The following is a 26,306-nucleotide window of genomic DNA, read 5'->3' as shown; positions in this document are numbered from 1 at the left end:
TCCCCGATTCGTACCTTGCACCACTCTCTGCTCCTATCGCGTCGTTTTTTACGACTTCCCTCCGTTCTGGCCAGATAACCGCACTTTCGTAATCTCTTTTGATTTTGTTTCCACCTGGTCTATCCGCCAAGTTTACTCCTTCTGTTGTATAGATAACGCGGTTTGTTTCCTTTCTTACGAAATTTGTGATTTTGCGTTTCCGCTGCGACGATGGCTAGAAAATTTAGCCCGATTCCAGTCAACTTATATCTCGCTCCTTTACGACGATCTTTATCGTGCTGATATTTCGCACGCTAAAACCACGTAAATGAAAGTTAGGTTTTCATATGGATTTCTAGGGAGACGAGTTTGTGTCTAAAATGAAAATAACGAATTTATGGTATATAGTATGGACAATTAAGTTAATTGGACGAATTAGTAATTTTATTTACTTCCATCCAATTCGCATTTATCTCTAGGATTCCTTAATTGGAAGAATATTCCGTAAACTAATTCGTATGTATTTTTATGTTTCCATATTTTATTTGAAACGTTTCACTATCTTCGTTTGTTAGAAAGATAACTAAAATTTATGGTATTGGCCTTCATCAAATTTCTTAATACGGCGGTCTCATATCCTTTCAGCATATACGTTCGTATAGATATAATTATAGAGTAGCGGAATATTCGACGCGATCCGTGCAACGTTTTCAAAATCCAATTCCCAGGAATGAGAAAATTCATAGGTGCAATTACACGATAAACTACACGTAGAAAAGTATCGTAATTTGTACGAAAATTCAATCTTCGACTGTGAACCGGTTCCACGCTGCTAAAAATTCTCGTTCCTATCATATTGGGATCGATAAATGTAGCGCGATTAAACGTAAGCGTTTCGGTAATCGCTTCAAAGTTGAAAACGCGCGGCTCCAGAAGGTGTACAATAAATATTAGCCGCTGTCAATTACGGTGAGCTATTATTTTCAGGTAATTCGCGCAGCAAAAAGTACCTTAATTGATATCCCGTGAAATAATGAACGCGAAAATCCATTCTGAAGCCGAACGTGTTTCAAGGGATCATGTAACGAGTATTGATTACCCGGTAACCGATGGGGAAAAAAAAATGTAGATCGTCGATCGATGAAAGGTTGTCGATTAAACTGAAATTAGAATGTGAATCGAAAAAGGACTCGCTCTCCAGGTATCGATAAAAATTGCAAGTTGCTAATTATACGTAACTCGTTCAAAGTGATATACTATATGTATTAATCTGAAAACGAAGATCTAACTACGTACTGTTGGCAATTTACACAGCTATATATCTATAAAGTATACTTAAATGCCTCTACTGCTTTTAAAGATAAATTATCAGGAATAATGAACGCGAAGATAGTAATAAAAATCGTAACAGTTGGTTTCGCGTTGAACTAGATATGTATGTATTCGATGATAAACGAATTAAAATTGCAAATATCCCTACGTCCGTGTATCGTATGGTACGATGCATTTCAATTTACGCCGAAGACAATGCCATTGTCTAGCGATATTCCGTGAAACCAAACACAGGCAGAATCCATTACCGTTAACAGAATTCTTTAATTCAAGAAAGCTCGGCATAAGAGCCAGACTTCCTAAGAGCCGCGCTTTATCGATACTCCGTGAAGTCATCAATGCGCCAAACACACGGTGCGCAACGTGCTATTACGGTATCTTGCTTCCGGCGGAACGTTTAACGTCGTCCTGGCCCATGGAACGCGTAGAAAATGCGGAAAATTGTGTCTTGACGGTCCACCGCGGGAACGTGTCGTTTTATAAATAACGCTGTTACGTAGTAATAACAAATTGCAACAACTTTGAGCCTCGGCTAGCCGACCGTTTCGTGAAACTCGAACGTGCAGAATACGGCTATTACCGTGATTGTCTTTATCATTATTATTATTATTATTATTATTACGTACGTTAGTGGTATTTTTTCTTTTTTTTTCTCTTGCTTCTTCATAATTTTCCGAGGAACGAATATACGAAACTATCTTTGCGAAGTTACACTATAGTTCTGAGATACACAGTGGCTGCGACAATTTCGTGCCTGTAAGAGACTGGCGAGTAGCAGGAAGAGCAAAAAGCTTGACTTTCCTATTCAGAATTAAGGGACAGTTTTGCTTAGCGAGTCAATCAGAGGGAATGAAACGCGCAGGAAGCATTGTATTTTCACACGTACTTCCAATCCATCTGTAACCATAATAGCTTCCTGACAACTCCCTGACGTATTGTCTCGTTTGCAAATATAATAAGACGCGTTCCTTCCTAGTACCTTCGTGTATGGAATATCTTTCGGACCACCACGGCGATGTTTCGAAAGTCGCACCAGACGTACTTCTCTTCTTTCCTTTTATATTTATCGTATTACGAACAGAGATACGTACATGTTAATTCAAATCATTCTCGCGATGCATAACATTGAAATTTATAAGGAAACATTCGCCAGGCGAAATGATTAAATATAGAGCTTTCTCCCGATGAATTATTTTCTTATCTTTCCAAGCACAACTCGTAGAATACAAAACGTAGAATAGTCTCGTAGCTCGTAGTACTGTATATCCTAAGAAACCTTATACGCGTACTCGTAGAACTCTATATTCGCGGAACACCGGATCGATAGCGCGAACCGCATCGCGTTAGCGTCGATCACGTTGGAGAAGCTCGATTAATCGAAGAATCGACTTGTTCGATATTCGCTGTACCTTCGGTCACGCCCTCCTTGTCCCAGAAAAGGGAGTGGTTATGCTAATACTGGGATCTGTATTCGTACTTTGCGACACTCTTGGTATTCGGTGCACGCGATCGTACACGTGTTTTCAGAAATCGTTTCTGCGTTTCACGAATATCCGTTAGAATCAGCTAGAATCAAGTATCTATCCTAGCTTTTGCCACTTTTTATCAAACGCGTGAAATTAAATCGCAATAAATGGCAAAAGTGCGTTTGGTAATTCGCGTTTAAAGATATTACGTGTATTTATACATATATGCATTGGTATGCGTTTGTACGTATTCGTGACATGTATGGACGCGACATAACCAACTCTCATTCACTCTTCTGCTCTTTCAGTCCTGACAAGAGTAACTAAAGACTAATTACAAACTGACTCGTGCAAGCATCCTCCACGGCATTTATCCTCGCGCCTACACGTTCTTTCTCTCTTTCGCTCAATCGAGGCAAACTCTACGAACATTTCTAAAAAAAAAAAAAAAAAAAACAACATTTGCAAGCATTTAGAAGCATTTGCAAGCTGCTTTGTATGTAACCATTTTGCTAGTTGTTCCATGCTCTTCCTCGATATAGACTTCCTTAATAGACTCGTGGAGTGCAGCAGGTAAAGATCATCTACGACTTTAGCGTTAAATACTCGATGAATACCCACTATTATACTACTCGTTTCTTTCTTACGTCGCAGTGAAAATATCGCAAAGTAATCTGTACTACGACGTTCTACTAAAAATATCGCTCAGTCGAACAACAACGTCGAATTAAATTTGCTAAGAGGCTGGATTCGAATTTAAAGGAAAGAATTCTTGAAATATGGCAGAAATTCAATTTAGTGGGAAATATCGCGAGTCATCTCTTCGTATCGCATGCCACAGCTTTGTGAAACATAACTTAACGCGTTGAAATCGCGTTTCCTCTCGTCTCTGCCAAAAGGAACAACGGGAAATAACACAGTAGAGAATCGTAGCGTGCATTGGAGCAGAGTGAGCTTAGCATTACTCGGTGAACGATAAGCGGGTGAAGGCCCGCAATAAAGAAATGATACGAACCTGACGTTCGAAGGAATACATTGAATGGTAGATCGCCGAGAGATTGCCGTGCCTCAAGGTGTGACTATACCGCACGATTGATGATCAGCGTCAAAGATCTAGATCTCTCTATCAAAAATAAAAAGCCGCTCGTCGAGAATATTAAGAGCCGGCGAAGGGCTGATAACTTCATATTAAGGCATCTGGTATTTCTGTCTTCTCGTTATTCCTTTCAAATCTATAGAGATTTACATCGAAAATCGTAACTTTTAACCATCTGTAAGTAAACACGCGTGTTTCAGATTCGAGTAATTTACGACGCATTTCTCGCGATGCAATGCCTCGCAGGATTCGAGTTCGTCTATCCGATCGAGCCACCCTGTACATGGTGACAGAGGGGTTGTTGAACCTAGGGAGTAGGCTCGTCAACGCGGCGACGTTGAGTGGCCGTAAGGAACTCCGAAGCGCCTCGTTTCAGCAGTCATAATTTTCAGGATTCCTGATGCAATGCTATAAAACAAAAGGCTCTGGTCTGGGCAAGGCGGACGGTATTGCGACGGCTCTAAAGATATCGTCGAACGGTGACGCCGTGAGAAACGACACCCTGCGTTCTTCCTCTCTTTGTTCCTTAGCCACGTAGGTGTGTTATCATTCCAAGAAACGTTGCCAGCGAACGTGTTCAATTTCAAAATGGAAAAGCTTCGGCTCGTTCAACTTTCTTCCCCATAGAGTCGAACGGATTCGCCAGGGCAAACATAAACGTCTCGACGTTTCGAAATTATTCGGAACGTCCGTATGGAAATGAAACGCGTTTCTACGTTTTAGTTGGACGCGGACGAGTATCGGCGGATTCATAACGTAGCAACATTTTGAAGGGAGACGATAAGTTCTTTGGTGAGAAGCTGTTTCCGTCTCGTCGAAAAGGCGATCTCGTTCAAAGCGCGCAAAGTCGTTGCGTGGACGTGTTTTACGATGCTGCTAGGGTGGAGGATTTAAAGCGAGTACACATATGTATGTGTGCATGTGCGCAGGACGCGTCGATACGGCTGTGATAGCGTTTTCCACTATTTCCGAATGTTTACTATTATGTGCGAAGTCTATTACGTGGCTTGTATAATAGGAAGGCAAGAGGAAAATGGGGCGACTTGGCGAGATTTCAAGCATCGTGCTCCGTACAGACGCGCGATATTAGAATATTTCTTGCAAACGTGTTTTTTTCGTCGTTCGGGATCGATTCTATTATCAGGTTGCAATTCTACCGCGACAAGAAACGTTTTACCTTGACTTTCAAGATCAAGGTGAATTTCGTGGCAAATTTTTTTGCTCGCAACGTATCGTACTACTTTACAAGTAGATTAGGAAAGAAACGATTTATTATTCGTGAAACTCTCATGGGTGGTACCGGCGAACTCTATGCCGCGTTGGAAAGTTTCAACAGATTGTTTTCGCCAGTAGGAAACTTCGCCATGTTACTTCCTTCCTGCAATACTTTCCATTATTTCAAAACTAATCAATCAACACGGTTGCCAAACATCCGCGAAGAAAGTCACTTCCTCGAGTCATCTGTTTGATAGATCCTAACACTTTCCCTTTCTCTTTGTATTCCACTCGTCGAAATATTCGATCGTCCGATTCATATACCTGATGGTATAGACGAACCAGGCGTTGGCAGTTTCGCGATTTTATCGTTTCGCTTGCTGCAATCTCTCGAGAATATATTTTACGCATAATTCGCCGAGTCTTACGCAGAAACGCCTGTGATACACTACCTTCCTTGCACGACGATATCGCAACACCCGTTTGTGTGCCATCAAAATTATCAATCCGACAAACTTTTCTATTTCACTATTGGTTGTATCGGTCCATTTCAAAGTCTCGTAAGTTTTATATAATTTTTCATCGCATTGGCAAAATACGACTTTGTTTGGAAAACTATCGAGTCGAGAAAGTCGTTATCGATAATCGATTCTGTTACTCCATCGACGCTCTGTGAGTTGTTAATTTCCATAGTTATACCTAAAGTCTTCTAACCTTTCGTGAAACGTTGTTTCGAATTCATTGACCTGCGAAAACGAAGGAGCATTCTTCAGCACCGCGAGCGTTATTTTCACGTTCGGTATCAGGATCGATCGCTAAGGTTTTCTGTGCTTCTGTTCGTCTAATATTCGCGTCGTCTGAATCAGAAAAATTCAGCAAAAAATTTCTTCTTCGAGGCTAACAAAATTGCGAGGCTAACAAAAGGCGAATGATAGTCACAAATTTTATAACGCTTCACGAATTTTAAGCTCTAATAACTTTGAACGACGATTTTGTCTGCTTCTCTCTGTCTAAACTCGTCCGAATACGTTTGACCCAATAATATTGTTAGATTTTAATCTATAAGGTTAATAAGGTTAATAATCTGTGGAAGACATAATGTTTATGTTGAAATAATATTCAGTAATGTTTATTAAACAGAACTACAGAACCTGACGTATATAAGAATTGTTGACTGTTGGCCAGTTACTCTCAGACTAGACTTAGGTAGTGACCCATGATCCCTTAAATACTTTGAACCCCAATCTCTATACAGTAATGAGTATGACCTGTGTAAGTGTCCTGTTCAAATGCCTGTGTGGGTGTCTGTGTCTGAGTACTTATCCCTAAGCGTGAAATATCGTTGTTACGTCGCGTGAGTCGGTACCTGCGACGTCCCTCGTGGTCAGGCCGCCGAGGCCTGCACATCGTCACACTGACCCGCAATAAACCCAAGGAACCACCATAGCCCACATCTGTTATCCATAAAGCCCCCAAATAGTACGAGACGGGTCAATCACTGTTCTAATATCCCTCGGACAGTCAAGTTCACTGTTCTAACACTCATCGGGCCGTCAAGTTCTAACATAACTCAGTCGAGTTCTCGCCGCTCTAACGATCAAATCGAACAACCTTCGGGTTCATCGCAACGCTTTCCGACACGACGAATCCAAACACGGTCTGTTCTAATATTGTAATCCAGTGTAAATAAATATATATATTATATAACTGTGAAGTCCAGTTATATTCCAACCCAATCACCCCTTATTCTCCCAAACGAAATAAGGAATAAATAAATCGCCCTGTTCGTGGTGTCGATTCGTGCAATCGTAGCGGGAATTTACGACTCCCGTTGACGCGCTATAACGCGACCGTCTCCCCGCTACTGGACGAAAATACAATCGTTGTATTCCAAAAAATATTCGGACGTAACAAGACCCAACTACCAATTCGCTTCGAAGCAAGATCTAATATCTATAAAAAAATGCTTCTGTTAAACTTTCTTCAACGAAAGATTCGAGTCTAAGCAGCCGACCGGCTCTAGCCGCTTAGAAAGTCGCGAAGCTTCGTTGAACAAGTAGTTTCGATCGTAAAATACAATGAAGCGCGGATTAACATAAAGATGCCACGACCTATCAGAGATTCCTCTTCTCTAGTTACGTTTGGCGTTCGCGCGTAGCGAGCGTCACGCCGAGTCACGTGCACGTCCCGCATCGTCTTGAACGAGTTTCTCGGTGTTCAGTTCTCGAAGAATGACGTGCTTTCGAGCGAGTCCCCTACGGGCGCTCGCAACGTCTCGATCGTAAATAACCACCCTCGTGGCTGGATTTCTATTATAATAGCCACGCTGCACGCCGCGCAGTCGTAATAATTCACCGACCAATATTTATAAATAATTCATACTCCGGCGTGAGAATTTCCGCGTGCTTCCCGCGGAGGTAGCAAACGGTCTCTGGGCTTCGTTGATCGAAATTTGAATCGATTTACTACCAAGACTGCGCCCGTTTAACGAGACCGCTGTCGCGCTAATTTTCTTACGCGCATCGAAATTGTTTCTCTCGAAAATGAATATGCGAAACCTTGGTTGTACGTTGTCGACGTATTTCTTCGCGGAAGGTAGTTAGAATGCAATCTATTGCCAGCTATTTTGATTATACTCGTACTTCTTTTTATCGACTGAATGCCTGCACCGATTATAGTCCCTAACATGTTTCGAGGTGTGAGTTTATGCGCGAGACGTACGTACGTAAGATTTAACCGCGTGACTGTACAATTTCACTAAAAACTGGTCTCGTTGATTTGCATAGCACATTTCAACGCGTTTGAAATTATTCTTCGGAATTGTTACATATCTATGTTATTTCATGATTTATGGATCAAGGTGCTCGCGCTCGGAGGATTAAGGCTTGTAGGATAGTACAGGTGTTTTTACTCCTATAATGGTGTTGTAGATAGCTCGTAAGGACTGGTCGATTTGCACAGGCACGAAACACTTCTACGATGAATTATTTGAGTTTGAAATGACTCGAACTTTGCGAGCATTAAAGGAGTAATAAGATTGTTAGCTGTTGCTACATGATTTGCAAAGCTATTAGCTGTTATCTACCGTTGAAGCTTGTTATAGACTGTTGCCGCAGTAGATCACACATATATCAACTGTGATAAATTTTGAACTTTCAACATATTTGATAGACAGCCAGTTATAGATACGTACAGTTTAACGTGAGAAATTTAATTCGCAATGCAACAGCACATTTGTTATATCCTGGAATAAATTGACGTACAATTGCGCTTGTCAAAAAACTCTAAGCGATCCATTCGATTCTCAGTCTGAAGAGTACATTTTCCTTGCTTATAATCGAGTAGCAAAGTTATTCCCAGTGTTTTGGCATTTTTCTACAGATTCACGAGGATACAAGGCAAATATCGAGTGAAAATCGCGAAACGAGTAAAGAAAGGACACCATTCGCTCCTTCTTTGAAGGCAAAAATAAAGACCAACGTACACGAAACCGGTAATTTTCACGCGTCGGTAATGAACAGTTTCCCAAGAGAACCGCAGCTCGGCAGCCGTAAAACAATCATCGGACGTTTCTTCAAAAACAAAAGGAGAAAAAAAGGTGGCGCTTCCAAGGCACGGTAGAGTCGGTCGGGCGGCGAAACGCGCATTCCCTTAGAAAATGACACGTAACAATGTTACGCTAGCCGTGGGTAAAGCCGGAACGAAGCAGAAACGGAGTTTCAAAAATTCTCTTTGGATGGCGATCGAGGGAAACGGGTCAGCAACGTATCAGCCCAACCGCGCTCCCGTTGCGCTTGGCATCCTGTAATTTCGTAGTCGTCTCTGATTGCTTTTCTAGAACGCCACCGTCGGTCTGCCTCCGTCAAAGTGGCCACTTAGGCCACACAGGGAAAAGGAAGCTGTATGGATCGCGGTCGAACAGTGACGGATGAGAGAAACGGATCAGGGATACCGCAAAACTTAGACTTTAACGCGCTTTAAAGATTACGGTTGGTGTTGCGTTAATTCAGCGAAGAATTTGCTTTTACTGGAAGCGACACGAAAATGCCCGCAAATAGAACTGAACGAAGAATAAAGTCCGACCAACTTTCGAAGCTAGTAAAACGCTTTCGATCTTCAAGTTTACGCAAACAGAGACGCGCAACGAACTGAACACGATTCACTGCTATCGCGTTTCGCGTGTATCGGACATTTTTCATCGACGTATGGGAACTTTAGAACTAGTCTGCTGATAATAAAAGCTGTTAAACAGTGAACGCATTACATCCTGCACTGGTTAATCCAATTGCATTGCGGCCGACTAATTAGATCGTTTAATACGACTAGATGACTTTCTTTACTGTCTGTGCGGGAGCTACGGTTCATCCACCTATTACTCTTACTTGTACTTGTCAAAGCAACTGTTAAATTCGACTCTATCGGGCGAAGGAAGAAATAGAACAGACGCAGCTTTACATAGAAATTTTTAAACGAAACTTTATCCACGAGAGATCCTTTCGACGAGTAGTTGCCATTGTGTCAAGAGAGTAGACACGCAAATTTACTCCGACTAGTAGAAAACTCGTTTCTTCTTATAATATTTTTCTTATCGACAATTGGACTATATCCCTGATTAAACAGCAATTATAATTAATTTCCGACATAATTTCTCGTCGTGAAACTCGATCGTTCGAGCAGATAATTTCGTTGCTAGAGAATTTCTTTGAAATTACCGAAGGTGTCGTATCTGCTGAACGTAAAAATGCGTCGATACGTTATCGCTTAACTCCTAATAACTTCCTCACGACGCTACTGTTACGTAAATCACTTAAGTAAATCTCTTGGTCCGTACATTCCTCCAAAGCCCGAACGGCGAGATCCTTTCCATCCCGAGTTCAAAAATCCTGAGAACGTTACCAAAGAATAACGGCGAATCTACTTTTTTGGACAAGCTAAAGTCGCCAGCTAATCATTCGTTTTTACGCGATTCTTTTCCCAGTCGAGCTTATAGTACCAAAGCGATCATCGGTCATTCTTAGCTACCCAATTCCTCAGCGCCGATTTCCACCTTGTTCAGGCACGGTTGCTCGATCATTCACAATCAGAGTTCGTTCAGAACTACAGTTATGTACTGAATCATCTAGTCGCGCCACCATCCCAACGTAATAGTACTTACTGGCGTCTTTTTGTTGGCAAATTTTCTACTATTAAACTTTTTACGCCTAATTGTTAAGAGCGTAACGCAAAAACCCGTCCAAGACCGAGCGATTCTCAATTTTATCCAGATGTTCGGTTAGCTTCCCTTCATTCTGCTAATCGTGTTAGAGCGGAGCCACGCTGTAAAAACATCAGGCGTGTTAAACAGTGCCTACTCGCACCGTTTTGCGAGAACTTTCAACCTCGCCTAGCTCTACGACAAGCTGGCACACGTAAAACCTGGCCAAGTTTAAGTCCATCGCGTCGCTCTTCCGTCCAAGCTAGAAGCAAAAGGAGCCGCGAGACGCATCACCGTTCTAGCATCGTGCCATGTGAACAAACTCGTAGCTACCGGTCCAGCGAGTTGACTTAATCCAATGAAACGAGTCCCCGGACGCGACTTCCAGGACGAGCCGACGATCCAGGGGGGACCAGCGTGTATACGTGACTACCGGTAGCACATGTACACACCGAGAGACAGACAGGGAGAGGCACGCTTAGCGCGGCTCAGCTTCGAACGGTGCCTCCGATCACGTAATCTGACTAATCGCTTCCGGTTTCGCGGACTCGCTTCCAGTATTATAGCCACGCGAGCTAATGCCAGGCCATGTTCGAGGCGCTGATGATACGGCTGTTGCACGAGCACGGTCCACTAAACAGAGATGGGCGAACCGGCGAGCCGAGGGAATGAAAAGAGAGTGGACCACGTGATCCACCGCCAACAGCCACGAAGCCGAGGTTAAACGAGTCGTTTAACCCTTGGCTCGATGGGGGGCCGCGGCCAACAGGGGGATGCACGTGGCTGCGCGCAGGGTGCTTTCGGTGGTTCGCTCGGCTGCATCGAAGAAAATATCCTATGGCGATGTCTGATGGAACGACTCGTTCCCGAAAGGGGCAACCGAGGAGTCGCAATTGCTGCGGTTACGGCCACCGTGCCACGGATCCTTCGAATAGCGCGCTATCTGCTTGGTCAATTAATAATATAATTTGCGGCGATAATGAGATTCTATTCGTGGATTGACCGAGCCCCAACGACTGGATAGGAAGTCGTTGCCACTCTTGGTGCTCGTGTTCAGCACCAGGGGTTCGCGAGAGCCGTTTCGCCTAGATGGAAATGAAGCAGAGACGGTCCTGGCTCTCTTGGTTCTCGCTCTCGGCTCAGCATCGAAGAGCTTAGCCGCGGACCTTCGACGGTTGCTCCTTCTCTATTGGTTATCGTGGTGTTCGCATATTCACCGACGTCGTGGTGGTAATGCGCACTGCTGAAAACGTTATTGCTTCCTACATTATTCTATTGATTTATTTACGTCCGAGGGGGCTAAAGTGTGTAATCCATTCCAGTTGCGTATTCAAAGTTACGTTGTACTTTCTAGCGAGTATGCACGTAAACGCAATTTTCCCAACTAAATCGCTTGCGTATCTCGTTATAAGCGTTATTTGCATTACTTGAACAGAATCTAGACAGTTGTTTCGTTGCAGGTGATTTTTAAGCGTGCGTGCCCAATTGTACGAATATCGTACGATGTTTTTTTCTTAGTAGAAATGTAAAACCAGCTATTTGTTCGAATTTGGATCGTTCTGCCGGTTGTCAAGGAGAAACTCGAAGAAACGTCGTCGATCGGGCGTAACCGAAACGCGTTCGACGATGAAAGTCGACGAATGCGCGGTCTCGCGAGCGTAACAGTACGAGAGCGAGCGACGCGTTGTATCAACCTTTTTCACGCGACTGTGACTTGCAGTATCGCGTCATCGACCAGCTTCCTGGATCTCCGCGGGTCTTTAAACTCGTTGCATCGATAGTAGCGTGCACTGAAAGACCTTGACCTACGGTAAAGGAAACAGAGCCGATGGTAGAGGAAGTAATAGCGGTCCAGCTAGTGGCTGAACGATAATGCCGAGCCTTGCAAGCCCCGTGCGCGTTAATTACAGGTTGCGTTGTTCGTTGGCTTTTTGATTCCCTCGCGATCCCTGCCTCACGGGTTGATCGACTTTTTTCTTTTTAAAGAGATACACCAAGCACGACGGAGAAAGAAACGGACAAAGACGAAGAGAAACGCTCGAACTCGAAATTACTAGCTACCTGCCGGTCAGCGAGGCGTTCCATCGAGAAATCGACAACGCGTCGAGTGATACCGTATGTTTCTTCCTCCTAGCGACTGTTTAAGGGACAGCCTGTAATTAAAGATGCACGGTTAGCGGCTGTTCGAATCTTACTTTTCGTGTAATAAAGGATTCCGGAGTTCGTGCAAGAACAAGTTGTAGCGGTGTTTGATTTATGGTAGCGTTTAGGCTGATGGGCGTGTCGCTTAAAACGAAATAGTAGAATAAATGAATGTTGTTTACTGTTATCATACAGCGCGTTCGAGCGAAAAGGCGATGATTTTTTTTTTTTTTTTTTTAATAGAAAATTTTCGTCTGTCCAAGGTTCCGGCTAATTCCTCTGCTTCTCGACTTTTTCTCGTACATCGAGTACGCGTACGCAGCGAGCGAAACAGCGTTCGGAAAGAGCCGACGAGGACGGTGCATTCGCTGACAATCGTTACCGATTGCCAACGCGGCTAATAGAACGTCTGGCATGTCCGTGGGTATTGTTAGCGCCTAACCGGCGCACTTTGTTCCCTTTCGAAAGAATGTGCAGCCGTGTGCACCCTTCTGACGTTGCAACACGACGATGCACCTCGCGGGTCCTCGTGACCGGTTTGCTCGAAAGGATCGTGGTATATCCTGATTACTGGCACAACCTTGCGATCACCGGGCAACGGAGCGACTCTGAGAATCGTTGGAGTTACGATTTCAAGGCTAGAGAATGTTGCAACTCGAGGGAAACGTTCTCGCGCGCGCTCGCATTCCTCGAAAAAGTCAAATCGCGTCCGCGTCTCCATCCGCGTCTCGGACGCTCGTTTAACATTCTGTGTCTGTCTTTGCGAATATTTTCAATCTCCGGTGGTATCATCTTTCAGTTGTATTCAAGAAAGAAAGAACGAGAAACAAAAAGAGAGAGACGAGATCGTTGATCGAACAAGATCTTCGTCAAACGAGACGTTCGGCATGTTGTTAGAGCGCCTACAATTTGAGCTCTGAAAAAGATGCATCGCTATCAGGAAACCATTACCATGGGAAGACGAAGCGAAGAGAAAAAGCTCGTATCTGCTGAGAATCGTCATTAACGCAGACGGTAGATTGAAAACAGATGTTGCATAGACGGATGAATCGAAACTCGAAATTTTTGGTAATAACACGCGCCGGTATGCACGCGAATGCAAAGAAGAGAGGTACGAGAAAACACATTTGAAGCCACAGGCAAGAGATGCTGGAGAGTCGGTAATGGTCTCAGTGATTATTTTATCATTATCTGTAATGGTTTCTGGGTATGGGAGATTTGGTTTGTATTTATGGAAAATTAATAACTGGATGATACTTGCAAATTCTGCAGCGGAATGCAGCGCCGTCTCGGCAACGACCAATCGAAAAGCCGTTTATTTCGCAACGCGATAACGATCCCAAGCACGCTATCCAAATGGTAAAAAAATATTCGAAAAATCTGATTTAAATGTCTTTGAAATTACTGAAAAATTACGCAGGAGTCGCGTATAGGAGAATGGAACTCGATCCTCTGGCTATTTGCTATTGCCGCATCCGCAATTACGCGCAAAACGAAGCGCAATTCCAAAATGTCAGAGCGCGGAATAAACAGCACGAGTCCATTCTACTTTGGTACTTGGCAAATCGATCGGAACGCGAGGAATAGTTGCGCAACAAAGCACGAAATATCACCGAGCGGATCCGTTCGGGTAAATCGGTAATCGGTTTCGAAACGGGCGTGAACAGAAGAGAAAAAAGAAGCGAAAAACGCAGCAGATTAGTCGGCGGTAGAGACTGGCTGGTGGCTGGCCAGCCCGGAAGAAATCGAGAGTGGCTCGACAAGAGAGCCGGGACAAGGTCGTAATCCCAAGGAGGTTGGAAAGGAGAGAAAGCATTTAACTGAATCGGTGTGCTTCACCGGGCCCCCGTATTCTCGAAAGTATCGACGCGGCACGGTTGCATAAGCAACGATCCTAACCCGAGGCTATGGGCGAGGGATCGATTTAATTTTTCGTCTCAGCCTACAACGTACGGTTTACGAGTGAATTTACGAGGATCGTGAACGTATCGGTCCAGGGACGCCGTGCAACGATCCCCCAAGATAGAAAGTCGAGATACTACCTACGTACGCGATATATAATTCGATATTTGTTAGAACAGACTGATCGTGAGCTTGATTAATGATCGGGTAGCGACCGCGGCCCGCGTCGATGTTACTTACGCGCGTCAGATTGCAAAATTTGTCGCCTGTGCTGCTTCGGAATACGATAAGGTGGTGTCCAAGATACCGTTTCTTCCTTTTCTTCGTTCTTTGTTCTTTTTTTTTTTTCCATACGAGTAGCGAGCAAAGGCGATGCAGACTCGTAAATGGTTGTACAGACTCTGTTTCGCGTTGTATCGCGATTACAAATCTTTGACATTCGACGTCTTAATTTGTGAATTAATCTGCGATTGTAATCAAGGTATTTAACAGTCTCTCCCCAATGCTATAAACGTTTTAGAATACGAATATGCTTTCAAAGTGGGCACTCGTTTCACGGTCTCTCGTGGTACTCTTGCAATTGTCCGACTTACGCAACGTCTCTCTTGTTTTATATCCTAACTATCACAAATTTCCTCTTTGACGTTGTTACGCGTAAAATGTTAATCCGTTTAGGAAAGAGTATAAGAAAATGTACACTGTTAAGATAATAGGACGTTTGAATAGGAGAGGTTGATGGAACTTTCGATGGTACTTGTAACTTGTTACTTGTAATAGTCGTAACGCATCGAAGACGATCGAGCGCGTTACCGCGAGAAACCGACCGATCGTAATGAACATTTGTTTATTTTGAATAAAATTTAAATCACGACTGAATGATTTGATAAATTAATCGCGTCACGCGTACATTACGCGATACGAATCGAGATGGCAATTTGAAATCGAACAAAGGTCCTTAGAGGATCGAAGGTATCGAAACGCTTCATTGCCAACGCTAGAAATAATACGTCACGACGATTTCTTTCCATTGAACAAAAGTCGCCATTGATCACGGTCGAGCTGACGAGAAGATGAAAAACGATCGTATCGATTCAGTTGCAAATTGTTACGCAGAGCGTGGTGAATTATAGCGTTAAATAACCAGGTGTGAACGACCGTGGTACGTACAGATCGTATACCGGATTAACAAGGATACACGTGGCGATCGTGTGTCACCCATTTTGTTCAGGGATATGTTACAGCGATTAACAGGAACTAGCGATGGAACTGATTCTAACAACGGTCGGAAGCCTCGAAACAGATACTTAACGACAGCCATACGCCAAAACGTTAGCGCGTCTTTTTGCTTCTTCGAGGAAATAAAATAAATGGAACTCGAAGAGCCGAAAGATTCTCTAAATCCGTGCGAGTATCTTGTTTCGACGTTTGAAACAACCGAAAAGTAAATTACGTTCGTAGGATGCTAAATCAACCACCCTGAAGAAACGCACGCTGAACGAAACTCGAAGAACCAAAAACCTCTACTGTATCCTTACGCGCATACCACGCTCGCAACGTTCGAGACAACCTGCAAATAAATTACAATTAAACCATACCAGCCTGCCAGTAGCTAGCTGAAAAGGAACACTAAACGAAATTCCAAGAACCAGCTGACGGAAAAACATCGACCGGCGAATCGAAGCGACCGTAGAATCGTAGAATGGACGGCTTGCTGCGGCCAGTGTATAAGGAGGCTCGATACGGATACGTTGGCCGAGGTGTCAGCTATCGGACACGCACGACGGCGCGACGTACGCGAATGGAACGAATAATCAGCCACGTTGAAAAAGCGGTGGAACGTTTTCCGCGAAACTATCGCGAGGGTGTCGTTCCCATCGCTAACAGGAACTCGTTCCACCTTGAACGGTGTCTTCCGTGTGCATAACTGTCGCGGCCCGGTGTGTTACGCTTGAAAAACGAGCCAACTATTTCAGCCGGTGATTATTACGGTGGAACTATTCAGGCGGGAGTTTAAAATGACGGAAACCATGGCAAAGATATACGAGTGAGAGGAATCGCTGAATGCGGTTGAGATTGCGCGTAAACGTATGCCGTGGTCGGACCGGCTCGCCTTCGGATTGATTAATTCGCTTTTAATTGTAAATCGTTGTAACGGAGCAACACGCAGCTCGTCAACGGATATTGCACGCGCGCTATTACAGAGTGTGCGGAACGTTGGATACCGGTGAACCGTTGTTTGCATGATGAAAAGCTCGATGATATACGGTGACGATAATTACAGGACGGGTAATCGAGCAGCTCACTGGGAAAGTGGAACGTACAACTGCGTTTCTTCTAAAAGCGAAATAAGTACAAGCAACGTTACGTGATATCTGTATTTATCTGGAGTATGACGTATAAAAAGTTGCAGAGCAACGTTAAAATTATTCAGAGTACTGTTGACAACTAGTTCGAGATGGACGGTTACGGTATTCACGAGTACTCTTCGAATCAATTAGAATGCCTGACGGGGCACCTAGATACATCCGTATTGATTAATTATTCCGCTGATCTTTTATCAAGGAAAGAGAATAGAAGAATGATCTGAATCGGCAGCTAAGTGCTTCGAGAAAATTGGAACGTACGAAAGTCAATTTCAGACAGTCATACAACGTGATTGTTTCCGTTTCAGGTTATGCACGAAATCAAAAACTATTACACGTCAAATATCATGTACCTACGAACGAAGTTATTTCATTGCGTAGATAAAGTTACTCTAAATTTTAAGTTAATACGTTGCGATATAATAACATTGAGGTTTCTTTCGCGCTATCCACGAACGCGTTCAACGAATCTCTCGCGTATCGAATATTCGACGAGCTACGCTTTTCACCGTTTTACGAGCAGAATTTTCATTGCTACTTTTCCCAACGAACAGGCGTTCTGCGCATTGTTTACATAACTGCAAAACCACGTAATAATTTTCTAAAACGAGCGCGAGTTCACGAGTTGCGAAAAAGCCGTGTTAGAAAGCGCACCGTAAAGCCGACGTAAATGTCAACAATTGTTTACGGAAAGCGAATTAAATCGGTATTTTTGTTTGCTATTAACACGGTTGAAAACTCGCCTGTACCCACATAGTAGCGCAAACAGCGCAATTTTATTACCGTGAAATCTAAGATTCGGTCTTTACACGTCCGCCGATTAATGGATAACAAAAAGCAATAGAAGTTTCTATTTTGGAAAGTGGGACACCGCACTTTGAGTGTTTTCTATATTTCTATATTTGGTCGACCACGTTCAATTACGCGATATCATTTTCCAAGGAAATTTCTATCGTTTTATACGGTTAACGATAGCTGCTCGAATATTATTTTAATCGGTACACGCATTTATCGATACTCGATCCAATTAACAATTTTATCGTCTATCCTCGCTAAGAAATTCATCGCGGCGAAGCAAATAACAGGATTGTTACGACACGAAGCTGTCAACGTATCGTCGATCACGATAACTGCGAGAATAATATACGTATACAGAGTGGAGCGCGTTAATAGCGCATCTTCCTGGAACACGCGGATCCCTCGACTTCCTAGTCTCTGGCGGAGCGATATGCTGAAAAATTGCCTTTCACGCGGCGATGTTACGTGCGACGAGTCTCATCCGAGTCAGCGGGTTTGGGAACGAGGCGAGCGTCCTTACAATACCGTTTGAATTCCTCCGTTCGTTGGAACAGAGCTCGGCTGGAAAGTGCAGTCACGGAAGCTTCCTTCGTGTATAACGTAATGCGTTTATCAGATTCGCGGTAATATCGCGCTGATTATGTGGACCCTGGGAACATCGGCTACCAAGAAAGTGTTTCTTACGAAAAGGCGCGACCTGGAAAGTTCTGGTTACGCCGAAGTATCCTTATCGTCTAAGTTTAAGTACATGTGCACGTACCATTGACTCGGCTCTGTTAGCTCGTATAAATCTAACAGAGAAATAAAATTGTTGGTAAGATCTTCTTTCGCGTGCCGACGCTTTGATCGATAATCGTCGTGCAGGATAACAAATATCGTTATATCGGTGGTAATTGATCGAGACAATGGAAATTCTATATTAATGACAACTAATTGCGGAAACGAAGTTCCAGTCTTTCGGTCGTTCGTGATTGTAACAAATATATCGATAAATACAATACAGACGATAAAAATAGTAGTAATATATTTACGAACATGTTTCATTGCACCTAAATATAGCTTTTCTAAAGCTTCGACTTTCTAGCTAATCGTAAAGGTACGAGATAACAAATGTGCAAGTATTAATCACGTCCGGCACAACGTACGTTATCCACAGAAATTTACTCTCTCGAAAGTTTAAACCTTTTCGATAAATCCAGTTACGCGTACGACGACAAGACGCGCGTCTTTTCACACAGAATAACGAATAAGCATATTTTTTGAACAAAATCCGCGAGAAGAAACTTGGCCTGGCAGGCTGAATAAGCGAGAAACAATCCAGTCTTAATCGTCTGCGCTCTATTCGAGGGACGATTGCAACACACTCTCCGAATACAAATATGGAAAATTTCTCAACATTTAGCGATCGTTGCGTTACAACGATTTATCTCGTTTATTCAAAGAGATAAAGAAATAAAGCAGGGAAAAAGGGGGGAAGGAACGCGCAATTCCTTGAAACGGCCTGCCGACGCTAACCACTGAGAAATTGCATGGTCCAGTACGATCCATTTGCAAAAACCCATTAATCCCGAATGATCACGCGTGCATGTAACGAGCAGCACGAACAGTCGCGTAACACCAGGGAAAAAGTACGACGATCATGAAGAGGCAGCAATTTGCCCACGGTGATCGTTATTTATCGTCGATCCCTTGGATAGGGACTTCTGAGGAACAGAAGAAGAAGGAGGAGGATATTTGCATGGAAAATCGACGAAAAGACGAGCGACCGTACCGGCGGACGAAGGCCGGCTTGCGCAACAACGCGTTGAGACGATGCGATGGTCAGGGATCGGTCATACGCCGTGGCACGTTGACACCTACCATTTATATCTCATCACGTCCGTGGAAATTTAGCAGCCGGCACAGGGGGAAACGGGCCCCAAGACAAATTGAACGCGTCAGCGTGGATGGAATATGGACCATGGAATATGGCTGACGCGTCGAGAGTGAAATCTTGCGTCGGGTAATTTGAAAATAAAGTCGGATGGGCTGCGGTGTAAGTCCAGGGATTTTGTTGGACGATTTGGACAAGTCGGATCGTGAACGACGTGGCTGGAAGTAATTTGAAAGGAAGATTGAAATTCGGTACTGTACGTACGTATAGTGGGGTTGGAGGCTGGAGAATCCTTCCTACTAGATAACGTAGCTTTGATACGCGTTTTGATCCGTTGAAAGCGAATTCGAAGGACGAGAAGGTAGATCGTAGTTGTAGGAAAGTAGCGATTAGTTTAACCCTTTGCGATTGAAATATCCTACAATTTTTAGTCGCGATCAGCGCTTGCATTCGCCGGATAAAAACTTGCTCTCCTTCTCATTCGTGCAATTTGCTGGAAAAAGTGAGTAACACCTATTTCATCGTCCATCCACAGCTGTCTTATCTCTTTCAGTTTCGTTTTTTACCAGGCGAGTATTACTCGATCCTAAAAAAAAGAAAAAAGACTGGCAAATAGCATCGCCTCATTTGGTAGCTAAATTCATTTGCTCGTAAAGCAGCATCAATTACGTGCTGATGCACACACCGGGCCAGTGCGTTCACGCGTGTCCACGTGCACGAGAGCGAGAGAACGCGCGAACGAGAGAAAAGGAGCGAAGACTCGTTACGCAACGTGAAAGTCGTCGACTGGAATTCATTCTTACTTCCAGCTTGCCCTGACCTCCGAGATAATGAGAGTGATCTGAATCTGAATAATCTGGATCGGTATGTATTTGGCAATGTTCACGGGCCTAATGAGTATCCGTATAGCCTGATTTCTTTTTCATTTCTCGTAACGAACGATTAGCATACGTCTCCGTTCCTCCTTGCGTAATTTTTGCCAATGTAATTGCTTGTGTACGTACTTTGTATACGAGAGCCGCGTGTGCGTGGGTAAGTACGTGCGAAAGATTAAACGATATTATCCGGAGGTGACGTTACGCGTGTACGAGTACGTTGTCTGTCTTCGCTGTATAAAACTCTGCGGTAAAAAGAAAGCTACGTCGATTTTTTTGTCACACCGTAATTGACCGGTACCTTTGATCCAACCGGTACGGTAGCTCGAGGGGCCACCCGATACATATTTCGGCCATTGCTTTTGACGCAATTTTGCGTGCAATCCGTGTGAGGTAATACGTTGATTAGAAATTGGGTAGCTTTCGTACCTTCTTGTCGTAACATTTAAATAGGATAATTTACGCAATTGCACGGTTGCTTCGTAAAGGAAATAACAAATACCTAGGGCATCGATTTTAGGAATTTGCAGTTCGGCGTAGAGTCGCTAAATTTCTTTTTCTTTTTTTTTTTTTTCTTTTCGACTATCGTTATCCGTCTTTGACTTCATCTCGCTAACAAACTTTAACGATCAACGCTGTTACCGTTTCCACAGTGTCAGATCCAATTTCCATACAACCGTACTTTCCTCGACATCGGAGTCGGATTCGAAGGAAGTTAGAAACAGAAAGAAGAAAGAAAACTCGCCTGGCTGTTGGTCCACGAGCCGAAACATCGTGGAAGAGCCACGACTCGACTGCATTGTTCACGGGACACAGGTTAATCGAATATTAATGACGGAACAGTACCAGCTAGCTGTAATAGAACGAACTGCAACGGCGATGCATTAATGTATATCATCGTACGGTGGCTCTTTACTTATCTGGATGTATCGTGTTTGAGTAACGGATCGCGTCTTGATATATCTGGAATATCGCCTAGTTGTCACTACTATTCCAACTATAAATCCATCGAAGCAACTTGACAAAAAATTTAACGAGAATCCTTCGAAGATTTACTCGACATAGTAGATAGCGGATGTTTCTTTATTTTCGTAAACGTGAAACGGATCTACGATAGTAAAATCGTAGGTTGGAAGGTTGGAAATCCGATGAACGACGAACAAGGTGAAAATTGGTCGGAATGGAAGAACGTAAGAAAGTAATTAGAAGTTCCTGCTTAAATTTATTACGCGGCGTTAAGCGTCGAGCAGCCTCTTTGTCTTTGGGAAACGAGATTGTAATTTAATCTAACCTGACAGTCGTGGCCTATCGACGATAAATTCCGAGTGGCTCATAAAACCGAACGTGCTGTATCGACGATAAAACACCCACGTTAATACATTCGTGGAAAGGACGTTTCGCGGAAAGGACGAAACAATCATTGGAACTCGCGCATTAGTACCAGCTGTAAATCAATTCAAGATGGCGGAAATACGATGTAAACCGCTTGCAAATCGATTCAGCGATTTATACGCCTCCATTGTACGCGAAGCCGGGACAACCGGCGGATGTTTTTACATTCGACTATAAATTATCGGAAGAATCGCGCGTATATTCTGCAAATCGTCGATAAATTATTAATTTAAGCCTGGAACCTCGCGCGGCATGATCTATCGCCGATTTTTCCAACGTTACTGGATCCTGTGGTTGTATCGTTTAACACTTTGCTCGAGATCCTCGAACGATCGATCTCAGCAGGCGAAAAATCATTTGACCGGGTAAGACGAATGATATCGCTGAATAAAACGGGTCAAGTCCACGTTGCGATTTCGCGAAAAATTATAGATCGACGATAACATCGATGTCATAGACGTGAGTTTACGAAAGGCTAGTTTTTCATCGGCAAGTGGGACGGCCATTTCCACGGTGCAACGGTAACGTTTGTCACGTCCGTTTCAGAACGAACCGCGCGAACGCGTTAACGAACCGCTGCTCGACGAAACGAGCACCGTGGAACGACGGTGCATCGAGCCTCTGACACAGATGCCATCGCTTGCGTGTCCTGCCTTGCACGAGAAAGCGAAAATTACTATGCCAACCGAGTGCGACGACTGAGTTTCTCGTAGTAATAAGCGTAATAGATATATCGTACATACAGAGTTATAAAATTACTCGACCTAATGCAAATTACCATCGATTACGAACGATCGAAAATTTATAGCTCTCGATCCTCGGATATTACCCGATACATTTTCCACGCGTTTGTAGCAAGCTAGGCCTTTTGATCGTTCTAGCCATCTCTCGAGCTTTATTACGATATCGTATCTGCCCCCAGGATCGTAGAAAATATCCTGCGAGCAGTTTGAAATAGACGTTGGCTAAAGAAATACGCATCCGCATCGTGCCTTTAGCCATGCATTTGCGCTCCATGAACTAAATGTTAGACGTGCATTAGACGGAGCGTTCTGCGCACGCTGATAAAGTTTAGGCGAAAAGATCGGAAGCGAGAAAATTTGTATAAGAAAGAAAAATCGGAAGAACGTTTACGAGAAGATTTGTATTGGTTGCAGGCTGGTTCTCCGTTGTGTCGAACAACAGTGGTACCGGAAGTGCCAGGGTGTACCGAAGAGTGGGAGCGTTAGTTCGTGCCGGTGTTCCGGCGTTTTTGCTTGCCAAACCTCTGAGAGCTTACACGCTGACACACTCGAAAATGGGTAAGTTTTAATAATGTTTAATCCACTTGTACAGTTACTTTGTAAATGACACGTAATTGCACGGCTCACCAGGAAACGTTTCGTTCGTTCGCTCGTTACGATCGTAACGTAGTTGAAGTAAAACTATGTACGAGGAGTGCTACAACGCGAATGCATGATAATATAACATAATGATAATGCGCGTTTGTAATAGTTGCTCGTTTATGATATTATAGAAGTTTTCAAACGCGATGATCACGCGTACAATTTCGCCAAGTTCCCGGCGAAAACGAACGCGTTAGCCGGCAGCCACCGATCGCATATGGTATTCACGCGTTACGCCGTTTCCAATGAATCAGCTGTTTCGTTAATTACGACTTCCGTTGGTCGTATCGGCGCGGTAAAACACCAAAGCCTTTTTTGTTCGAATCCAAATAGATGACCTTAACGCGATGTAGCGGTATCTAGGGAAGAAAAGTAGCTGAGAAATTTATGAGGAAACCACTCGTTTATGAAGTCATTATCTTCCGTACTTTCGTTTGCTAAAAGGAAAACGAAAAGTTCGCGTCGTAGAGAATTAATGGTAGTGTATACTGGAAAGGTTTCGCTGTCGGATGATTATTTTAATGGTGAATAACGTTCCTACGTATGGAGCTTAGGAGGCAAACTAATAAAGGTTGTTGCATAGACAGGGTTATACCGTTTTCGATTAAGTTTTTACGCGAAAATTAATAGAAAATCGAAAAATACTTAACACGGTGTATCCTGTAAACGTTGCTTTCGAACTACCGGATCCACCGTCTTTCGTACGAAAGCGTATATATAAAAAAGTAACGTTTACCATGGAATGATTTAATATCGTACCATTGACAGTGCTATAAAATACATATAATAATAAATAAATACGTGATTCATTCCGCGTTCCTATAATCTCTCCCTCGCATATCCAGTGGTCGAATAATCGGCGTTTCCCCACAAGCAACGTTCGAGCAATCAAGATTCTAGCGTAAGAAATACAATTCCGTAGAAGAATTCGAAAAACCCTCTTTGCGCAAAACCTTCGGTAACCCTAAGGACTTAATACATTCATCATAACGCTACGACCATCCTCCAACACCGATACCATCGGCAACACGGAACACGATCACGGACGGATCCGTGTGAGAAGCCCACGGTCTTCCTTCACGGGCTACGAGCGTGAAACCGTGTCGAAGTCAGGATTGTCCCTATCGAGTCTCTCGTCTAGGACGTGACAATGCATCGAGGTCCGGTGCGTGCACACAAACACGGCGCGTGCACTCACGCACGGTCCGCGCGAAGGATTATTCCCTTGGGTGCAGCGACTGGCCGTGACACGAATGTCAATGTGTCTGTTAATGCGAGTGGCCGGCGCGGTTGTTCGTGCGTTTAAACGTAGGCGAGGAGCACGTAACGTAATAGGCACGCGGCCCGGTGAAAGCCGCTGGGGTTCTTACGATACGCACGGCCCTCGTGCCATTATGCACCATAACGATTATGGTCGCGCCATATTCTATCGCCAGTTCTCTCCTGCTCGCCGACTCTCGCGATATTCCACGTTCGAACCGAGTGAAATCCCGCGAAACTTCCAGCCTCTTTTAACCCAAATCAATCCGCACACCTACTTAGCGTACGAAACAAGGGAGCAAGCGATTTCGTCCTGCGGAGGTCGCGGATCGCTCGTCGTTCGTACGAGCAATACGAGTCTTTTCGTAAAGATTTTTCATCGGATTATGAATCGTCTATGAAAAGTAGCTGGTATACGACACGTTAAATCGGCGTTTTGTTCGTCCTCGGACACGAACGTATACGGAACGACGAGCAAATCTGATCTTAAAGATAACGCGTAAGGTACATCTGTATGGTATACTCGACGTTTTAGCAGAGAATGGTTAAATCGGGTATAAAATTAGCGAGGAAAATTATAATGGATGTTAATGGACGAAAAAACGACAAATACGATAATAGTAATATTTGTTCAAAAAAAAAAAAAAAAAAAAAAAAAAAAGGACGCACAAAATGGAGAAAATCGTACGTCGCCGGGGTTCTGGCGTTAATACTATTATTAGCTCGGTTGGTTAGCCTAGGAAGAGATTCATTAGACAGAGTACTGGAATAGACTGGATGGATAGAACGGTAAGAAGCAAGGTGGAAGCTGGTTTGTTAATGATAGCGTGGGTAGAGGCGAGTTAGGTAATTGGAATAACGAAGTGGAAGCTACTTTGTTGTAAACTGCAAGCAAAGCTATGTGTTAGAATTTCTAACACGACGACTTTCACAGTTATTAGAGAACACGATGTTCGTGATAAGATAGCGGTACGCGAAAGTACTGGGCCATAGAAATCTATCGTTACAGTTACTGGAAATTAATTAACCCTGTAAATATTTGTTTCGTTGCTCCACTGATCTCTTGCAGAATTTATAAGTACGAAAAGAAACGATACTTCGTTAGAAATCTTTCTTTTGTCAGAGGAACGGATCGTCTAGGCTCTAAAGAAACCGTTCGTAAGCTGAACTCTAATAACGGGTTAAACTCTAGTCGTAGGCTAAACTCTAAATAGATCATCATTATCACAGGCTTGGGACGTAATAACGATTCAGAGCAGAATGATAATTTCCGTTTCAGAGAACGGTAACCTGAGGGCTCACTATACAAAAACGACGGTACGCGCCGGGGAAGTTCTGCGACTGGCCGCGGTTTTCCAAGACACGCGGAGGGCACCGGTTTCCAGTGGTATTTCCGGTGTCGTTAGTGGTGTCCCGGAGGGCAAGAGTTCAAGGTCGTCGGAACGAGATCAGTACGCGCAGTGCCTGGATTCTCACGGCCACGAGTTGTTCGCGCCGCTTTCCGCCAGAGGAGAATTCTACGCGACTTGTCAAAGCGGAAGCCTCGACACCGGAAGCGACGCCGTGCTCTACAGGGTTCATCAGCTTGCCAGAAGGGATCTTCCCCTTAGGGTAAGCTCAAGCAAAATATTTTCTTGGAAAAAGTGGATAGCGAGTTTCGTTCGATCGTCGCAAGAATCGCAAAGCTTGCGACGCATAATAACGATCGAGTTCGGAAATTTCCATCGATAGGTACGGCTGGTTGCCGGACCCTTGCCGATACCACTGCCACGAGATTACAGCGGCCTGATGCAGCTGGAAGGTGCAACGAGGGGTCCCATAGTATTAGGATGCGCGGTACCTCTAATGCCCGAGAGACCTGTACCAAATTCCACGGTCCCCGAGCTACTTGAACTCGTTGCCACAGGGCCAACGGCGCCCCGAGTGAAAAGGGCGCGATTAGGCTGCCCTTCCGAAGCACGGTTGCTGGCGTCGCCAAAGATGCAACGGTTACTTTCGGCTTGCAGGTAAAAATCCGCCTGACAACGATCCAAC

General features: G+C 44.0%; 2 protein-coding genes across 5 annotated transcripts in view; one reads left to right on the top strand and one right to left on the bottom strand.

Moving 5' to 3' along the window:
- LOC139993754 (uncharacterized) overlaps positions 1-26,306 on the bottom strand; it is a 253,487-nt gene that overhangs the window by 138,734 nt on the left and 88,447 nt on the right. The gene's annotated exons all lie outside the window — the stretch shown is intronic.
- LOC139993748 (uncharacterized) overlaps positions 1-26,306 on the top strand; it is a 46,138-nt gene that overhangs the window by 17,806 nt on the left and 2,026 nt on the right. For all 3 annotated transcript variants that reach the window (XR_011801452.1, XM_072015754.1, XM_072015755.1), the window contains exons 3-5: positions 22,785-22,928; positions 25,552-25,883; positions 26,004-26,278. Coding sequence is in view for 2 of the 3 variants with exons in the window: in XM_072015754.1 (XP_071871855.1) it covers positions 22,785-22,928; positions 25,552-25,883; positions 26,004-26,278 (751 nt within the window). In the remaining variant the exon portion in view is untranslated. The remainder of the gene's footprint in view (positions 1-22,784; positions 22,929-25,551; positions 25,884-26,003; positions 26,279-26,306) is intronic.

Source organism: Bombus fervidus, chromosome 13 (genome assembly GCF_041682495.2).
Source record: "Bombus fervidus isolate BK054 chromosome 13, iyBomFerv1, whole genome shotgun sequence".
NCBI classification, from domain to species: Eukaryota; Metazoa; Arthropoda; class Insecta; order Hymenoptera; family Apidae; genus Bombus; species Bombus fervidus.
The sequence above is the reverse complement of the archived record's forward strand: the minus strand, read 5'-3'. Positions and strand labels throughout refer to the sequence as shown.